Source organism: Hordeum vulgare, chromosome 4H, assembly GCF_904849725.1.
Source record: "Hordeum vulgare subsp. vulgare chromosome 4H, MorexV3_pseudomolecules_assembly, whole genome shotgun sequence".
NCBI lineage: Eukaryota > Viridiplantae > Streptophyta > Magnoliopsida > Poales > Poaceae > Hordeum > Hordeum vulgare.
This window is the reverse complement of record NC_058521.1, coordinates 591,510,164-591,517,909: the sequence shown is the minus strand read 5'-3', so window position 1 is coordinate 591,517,909 and position 7,746 is coordinate 591,510,164. Positions and strand designations below refer to the sequence as shown.

Genomic DNA, 7,746 nt, shown 5'->3' with positions numbered 1-7,746 from the left:
GACTGGCTGACAATACCGCAGTGCAAATGTAGCCTTAATTTTATCCAAACTTATGAACTACTTCCTCCGTTCCTAAATATAAATCTTTTTAAAAATTCCACTAAGAACTACTCCCTCCGTCTTAAAATAAGTGTCTTAAGCTTAATACAACTTTGTACTAGACCTAATGTAAAGTTGAGACAGTTATTTTGGGACGGAGGGAGTATATACGAATGTATATAGACATACTTTAGAATATGGATTCATTCATTTTGCTTCGTATGTAATCCCTACTGATATCTCTACAGAGACATATATTTAAAAACAGAGGGAGTAATTGATGAGTCTCACCGGACGATGCAGGATGCCACTTACACCCCTATCTTTACTCAATGTAAATATGTAATAAAGTATAGCTCTCCTGTATTTTCAAGAGAAAATAAAATATACTCCCTCTGTCCGAAATTACTTATGACTTGTCACAAAAATGGATGTATCTAAACATATTTTAGTTAGATACTCCCTCCGTTCCAAAATTCTTGTCTTACGTTTATCTAGAAATGAATGTATCTAAATACTAAAACGTGACTAGATACATTGATATCTACAAATCTAAAACAAGAATTTTGGAATGGAGGTAGTACAACATTTATGCGACAAGTAATTTCAGACGGAAAGAGTATTTGGTTATACATTATTGTACAATCAAATGTGAGTCATGTCAATTTTAAATGGGTTGACATTTTTAGTTTATTGTTGTTTTGACTATACTACCCTCTAAGCAAATTGTCTCAATACATACTGCTAGCTAAAACTCAATTAAAATAGATAAAACGCCTCGCTAGCAAACAGATTACCGGTGTGGACAAAAGGGCAAATACTACCTCTAACTTAAATATAAGAGGTTTTTGGCACTATAACAGTGCCAAAAAAACATCTTATATTAAGTTACGAAGAGAGTAACAAATAAGTTAACTTACCAATGGCCAAAATATATTGGCTCCATATACATTATGAATCCTATCTGGGAAAGGGTGTATCTACGTGACTTCACAAGATTATTACGCCAGCATGTCCAGAACATTGATAGCAGGACAATCTACTCCTCCACTGCAAGGACCACTCAAAATTTTACAGTACACAAACACTAGGCGATTTAGCCCAGCGGGAGAACTTAAGAGAGATTTAGGTACAGCCTTTATTTGGTTATACAGAACAAAATACATATACATAACTACCTTCCTAAGACAAGAAAGAATGCAATGTACTCCCTCCATCCCAAAATAAGTGACGCAAATTTAGTACTAAGTTAGTACAAATATAATACTAAAGCAGCGACATTTATTTTGGGACAGGGGGAGTAGAACATAATGTCAACTCAACTAGATACATACTTCACGGATCTAGATGTGAACTTTTCTACAGAGAACAGAGATTTGACAGGGGGGTGACCCGGAACCGGGAGGGACAAGTTGCTAAATGTCAACCTGACGGTCTTTGGTAGACATGCTTTGTTCTAGGATCAACGATTATGCCCTTTCCCCCGTTCACTTCGAGATCATGCCTGCATGATTAATAATGTCAGTAACCAACATACCTTGGCTACCAGACCTGTGTAGAAGCTAGAAAATTTGCAAGGATTGCTTACTGAAAGACAAAATCTGGAATTGTTAGTTGTTCCCGTGGCACGTATCTGAACAGCTGCATAAGTCTGTCGACATAGACAACTTTCTTCCAGACCTAATTGACACGAACAAAAAAATAAGGTTGCAATTGAAAGAGAAAACCATGCAGAATAATATAATCAAATGGAAAGTAGTTGCAGCCACACTTACATCTCCATCAACAAGAAGCTGCAACGCCAAAATAGCCGTTCTCAATCCCAGCGTTGGGTGGAGTACATATATAGCCTGTGTTGATCGATGCAATCAGATGTTAATATTCTTCAAACATAAAATTAAAATTGCACAATGAGATCAAATGAGGTACCAACCTGAAGATTTCGCTGATGCTTACGACCTAGCATTTGTTGTAACCGCTTCATGAATCCCAAGTCTGGCTGTCTGTAAATCAAATTACAAAAACTTATATTACATCCACTGCTTCTTATATGTTAAATGCACTAAGGTTCAGACAGGGATGCAGTTTCCTTCCCAGCCCGCATATCCAACACTTACACTTGTAAGGACGCTGCCGAGTGGAAATAGACAATTGAGTAAGGCTTTTGAATCAAAGGTTCAAACTCCTGCAAACAAAGTATATCATGATACTGTCAGATTTTACAGTCATATGTTCCAAACCAAGATGAATGGATACTATGAAAAGAGGTCGTAACAACAATCATATAAGTTAGGGAGAAGTTTTTAGATTGCATAGTCCAAGGTTGTTGCTATGTTAACTGCCAGATACATTGGCTTGAATTTCTTGCTACACGCCCACTCAATTTTGACAAATTGCGTATATACAGGATTCCTTTTATACACTCCCAGGAGTATGTACTCTTACATTCAGTATACCTTGTAAACAACTCTATGATACCGCTTTATCCTTCAGTATATTTCATTAATTATTCAAAGATGCCCCATATGAATAGTATGAAAAAATATCACCAGGGCACCTTGTTTTGCAATATATCTTCTCACATACAGAAAATCAGTATATATGCAAAGTAGGACTTGGATGAAAAATTTCATGGAACTCACTTTGGGGTATCTAGTACTACCTCCGTAACTAAATATAAGACATTTTTGCAGTTCAAATCGAATACAAAGTGGTGTATGAGGAGCAGGAGTACATACTCCCAGCGGTATAATGGTATTGCGAATTTAGATCTTTTAGGCCAGTTTGACACCTTAAGAAAAATTTGCATTTTGAGGACAAAACACTGCATACTGATCCTCAAGGTAATGAATCATGATATCAGGGCCACTATGGTTAATTTGAAATCAATCCAAACATGTATCATTTCTAATGTGGGTTGCCTCAGACATCAGACATGCAAGCAAAAGACTTTCGGTATACACAGTTATGACTTATGAGGATATACAACAATGGATTATGAGATGATACGAAAAATAAAATTGCATTCAAGTATTATATTAAGTAAAATCACAGTAAAAACATTGGACAAGCTTGAGCAATTCACTAATCAATATACGAGCGTTGAACGACCCTAACTGGCAAATGCTAAGTCAGAAAGTCAAAGAATAACCTTTGTGGATGTTTGTGGTCAATCAAGTTTTAGTTGGTACATGGAAAAGCAAGCAGGTGTTTTGTACAAATAGCATGCGCGATTCAACTGTTTCAAAAAAATTAAGGATCAACTAAATTACCTTTACTACATATAGAATAAATCGTTCCAGGTCCAAACAGCGAAGAAGAAAGTGAGCGCCAACGACAACCATAATTGGGCGCCCTTCACTGTCAACTCCGCCACGGTAGCTGCAATTGACCAAAAAAAATCAAAATACAAGCAAATGATACAGTAGCAAAAGGAAAATAACCATGGATAAAAAGCAAACTAAAGAAAATCCAAAAAAGAAGAATTTACATACATTATTTTCATTTCAGCAATTTCTGAAAGATTAAGGGAATTTGCTTTAGCAAGGTATCGTTGATGAAGTGAATATTCTTCTGCAGCTGATAATGCAGGACCACCAAGATCACCAAATCCAAGCAACTTAGCAAAATTGAATCCCTTCTTTGCCTGCGCAGACTTTTCCCATTGCTCCTTGCGTCGGAGATCCGGATCTTTAATTATGGACATAAAGGATGGATCCAAATATGAATCCAACTTAGAATTTCTGTATGGAATGAACTAGAATCAGAAAAACTCCAACTAAGACTATGAGTATCTTGTCATTTCTGCCAATCATCGTTAATAGTATGTTTCAGTCTCACCTTCTACGTGTCAATCCAGAACCAGAAAGAGGAATATCTGCGGGCACGGGAACTGGATACTTGCTATTTGCGGCCTCAGCAGGCAATGTTTTTATTCTTATTTTCCTTTCATCTATTATTGGCTCACCATTCTCATCCCCAACATCAGCTGGAAGTTTTAACGAAGCTATCTCTTCCTCTTGTTTGTCCCGTGGGAAATAAAGAGGAAGCAATCTGCAGAATGCACCACTGTCAACGTATGCAGGAAAATCACCACACTTAATTAGTAGTACTGGATTTCAGTCTAAGTACCGCTTATATATCTCTGTATCAGTTGATGATGTGGTACAAAAGACAACAGCAGTTATTTTGTCCTTCTGCTTCTCCAGAAAACGTCTCACTGTTCCTGCTCAATCTCATCCAAAGAAGATGGGACTTAGAAACTAGGAAAAGGTAGCTGTTGAACATTAAAATCATTAACACGGATAAATCTATTCTTTGCAGTTTGCATCTGCAGGATAACAGCCATAGAACTAATCAAACAATAGTGGAACATAAAGAGAACTGAAAGAAGATATTGACAATATAACTCACTTATTGCCACATGGGCAGCCGGTTCACGGGGATAATTTTTGGCTTCTGTGTATATGCAGCCCATTGCGATGCTAATCACATGAAAGGCAAAATAAATAACTTAACCTCGCATAAATTGCAGGGCGTACAATGTAGAATGCAGTATTGCAAGACATCAAAATGTAACACAAACAGAATATGCAAGTATTCAAGCGTTAAAGCTTTTAATATACCTTTCAAGACCATTCTCTACTAGTAGTTCCAAGCAAGACCTGTAGCAGTGGCTAAGTGCACTCTCTGCAGCTGTGTGATACTTGACAGCATATTTAGGGCCCACTGTATGGATGACTTTCCTGCAAAGCATGTCAATAAGCATGACAACAGATGGAAGAGCAAATATAACGGAATCAATTGGTATCCTTGAGTGTAAGACACCTCTATTCTGCTACACTTACAGAAAGTATTTAACCAAATGGAAAATGAGGCATTCAAATTGCACTGTTAAGCACATTACACCCAAACTGCTATAAGCTTTACAGTATGAAATGCAGCATGGGACATGGAAGCAGACAACTTGTCTGAGCATAGTATGGGCTATCCCATGGTGAGCAAGCATTACAGTTGTAATAGCTGGTGTGATGATGCACAGCCAGAGTAATCACCCAATATGGTCAGTCCATAGTGGGCATTCTGGGCTAAATAGAGATCGTCCCACTACATTTTTACATCTGTAAGTAACTAAACATAAAATATCATCGAATGTCTAATGGTAAAATACATCAGCACTTCAGCATATTAGTATTGCCTTGACAAAAATAATCGACCAGATCACAGCAGTAACTGACTGACAATTTTTTCCAGAGCGGTGGGTGGGGTGTCTTAGAGAGCAATCCAGGGTCAGTTGGTGAACAACAGTGACCACAAGATTGTTCATTATTCATGCCCATGGAATCATTGGCAATAAAATCTTGCTCATTCTGCTAATCCAGATGACAATGTACTTAATCATTAATTCCTTCTGCAGGGATCTAACTACTAGCTTTCCAAGTTACCCAAATGAACTTTATGGTGGGCACTACTTTTGGTATTCAAGTTCATTTTCTGCGAATACATGCTAGATTAAATCGAAGTGGATTTCTGTAACCCCTGAAACTACTATTTTCCTGAAAGCTTCTGCTTGCCAACTTAAAAATGAAGGTTATAAGACGTCAAGAGCACATAAAAGCACAATTATATAAAATTTGATTGTCCTCATAAAAGGGGGCAAAATCAGTAATTACAAAGGGTTATTGATCAAATGCACTTCCCTAGTGAGCAAACATCTTGTATGTACCCAATGGGCAATGGACGACACCCTTTGTTCAAGAATGCGTAGGCAGAATGTTAAAACTTCAGCAATGGTTGCCCAGCTACATTTCAATACTGGGAGACTCAGCTATCTGCCCTCTATAGTCTCCATTCTCAGGTAACAAGTGTGCAGTGTAGCTACAAGAGAAAATCAAAATGACCAACCTAGCAGGCAGATCATAGGCATTGGTCATCTTCGCCATCCCAGTCCGGCACCCACCCTGCAAATATCCAAATAGAAAACAGAAACGAAACAAACTGTGATCACGATTCCAAACCCAAATGCGCCCCTAGAACAGCAACCGAGAAAGTGGCATACCAAGGTGGCACACTCCTCAGCGAGCTCCGGCCCCGCCGCCGCATGCAGCCCGGGGCTACTATGCGCCTCGTCCAAGCTCTGCATACAGCAACCACGCAGGAACCATTAGCATACACATCGACCGTGGCACGCATACTTGCGGCATCGGAGAAGGAACCCGGACCTCGTTGGTGGAGTTGACGACGGCGTCGACCTCGAGGTTCCAGGGGTGGCCCCGCCAGAGGTAGATCCTGGAGTTGACCTCGGGGTCGACGGGGAAGCGGCACGCGCCGTGGCCCCCGCCCGCCGCGGCCGCGTCGAGGGGGTCGGCGAAGGAGAGGAAGGAGGAGGCGGGGGCCTCAGATCCGGCCGCGGTGGGGGAGGAGGGCGAGTGGAAGCGCTGGTCGGGGTCGCTCCAGCGCGGGACCTGGTCGAGCGCCACGGCCGGCTCGACCCCGCCCACGCCCGGCGCCATGGCCGCCGCCACCGCCCCGGGGGAGGGGGAGGCGGAGGCCGAGGCGGCCGCCGGCGAGCGTTGCTGCATGGTGGACGACGACGACGGCCGGATCAGAGCCGCCGCGGGGGCATGGGCGGAGACACGGGGTTCGCGCGCGCGCGAGGAGGCAGGGGCGTGGCCTGGCTGGTGCGAGACGAGTTTGGGGATCGGGGCGGAGGGAGGAGAGAGAAAGGGGGATTGGATTTTGGATCTTTTTTAAATTTTGCCACAATAATTGCTGCATTTCTTTTCTTTTTTTGTTGTTGCACGCGGGGGGAAGGAAGAGACGTCGACGGTGCACCCGTCTCGCTGACCACTGTGGCCCGTTCGACGTTTGGCCCGCATGTCAGTCTGCGTGGCTGGTGCCTTTGGGATCCGCATGCAGCCGATGCGGAGTAGCTGGATTTTTTTTTTGGTTGGCAACGATACTACAAGGAGATATATCATGGTATATGCTCCTTGCAGACGATGTGGTGCTAATCAATGATAGTATGACGAGAATCAACAAAAAGTTGAAGTTATGAAGGCAAATCTTAAAATCAGAAGGTTCTAGACTTATAGTAGGACTAAAACCGAGTACATGAGGTGCGCTTTCAGTACTACTAAGAGCATCTTCAACGAACGTCCAACCCCCGCGCACGCTAAAAATATTATGCAGCGTCGAAATAAGAATTTTAAGCGTGCCGGCGTGCGCCGGCTCCAGCGACCGCGCCAAAGTATAGTGCGCGCGAGCCGCTCCATCGGACGCGCTAAAACTCAGCGCACGCGGGCAGCCGGCGCTTGCACTTTGTTTATTTTCATGAAGACAAATATGGATATTTCAAACATAAATAAAAAGACATAGCATAGTTTAATTCCACGACGCATCAACAATCATGCCACATCATCCAACCAAGTGCAAAATCATCCAACCAAGTTCATCATGACATAAAAAATCACACAAAGAAGTGGCACACAACAAGCATGCCTCATCCTCATCTTCGTCCTCCTCTTCCTTTGTTTATTCATCCTCATCCGAAGACGATTCTTCCTCCTCGTCGTCTTCATTGACGTGCGCCACATCATCATGTGGAGCTCCGCAGGTGTTGGCAATATCTTCAACGGCTTCATGCGAAGGTATGTGAGGAGGCACACCGGAAGATACGTGTCCACCCGAGGTGCTCCCATGCCTCCC

At 42.0% G+C, this 7,746-nt stretch overlaps 1 protein-coding gene across 1 annotated transcript; it reads right to left on the bottom strand.

The window, feature by feature from the left end:
- Positions 1-1,108: 1,108 nt before the first annotated feature.
- LOC123449834 (protein GDAP2 homolog) lies at positions 1,109-6,741 on the bottom strand. The gene is made up of 14 exons (XM_045127173.1): positions 6,261-6,741; positions 6,098-6,175; positions 5,944-5,999; positions 4,665-4,784; positions 4,453-4,523; positions 4,171-4,264; positions 3,880-4,092; positions 3,534-3,782; positions 3,312-3,420; positions 2,157-2,224; positions 1,973-2,042; positions 1,815-1,889; positions 1,628-1,719; positions 1,109-1,543 (listed from the first exon to the last, which is right to left on the bottom strand). Exons 1-14 carry the CDS (start codon positions 6,618-6,620, stop codon positions 1,462-1,464), a joined length of 1,737 nt encoding a protein of 578 aa, XP_044983108.1. The 5' UTR covers positions 6,621-6,741; the 3' UTR covers positions 1,109-1,461.
- Between the last annotated feature and the right edge of the window lie 1,005 nt (positions 6,742-7,746).

What these genes read in the sequence shown, in the direction of transcription:
- LOC123449834 (XM_045127173.1), bottom strand. Translation starts at nt 6,620, where the DNA reads ATGCAGCAACGCTCGCCGGCGGCCGCCTCGGCCTCCGCCTCCCCCTCC. An exon ending in CTGAGGAGTGTGCCACCTTG is followed by an intron (nt 6,000 to 6,097) that starts GTATGCCACTTT and finishes GGATATTTGCAG; the next exon opens with GGTGGGTGCCGGACTGGGAT. An exon ending in ATTCCAGATTTTGTCTTTCA is followed by an intron (nt 1,544 to 1,627) that starts GTAAGCAATCCT and finishes TTAATCATGCAG; the next exon opens with GCATGATCTCGAAGTGAACG.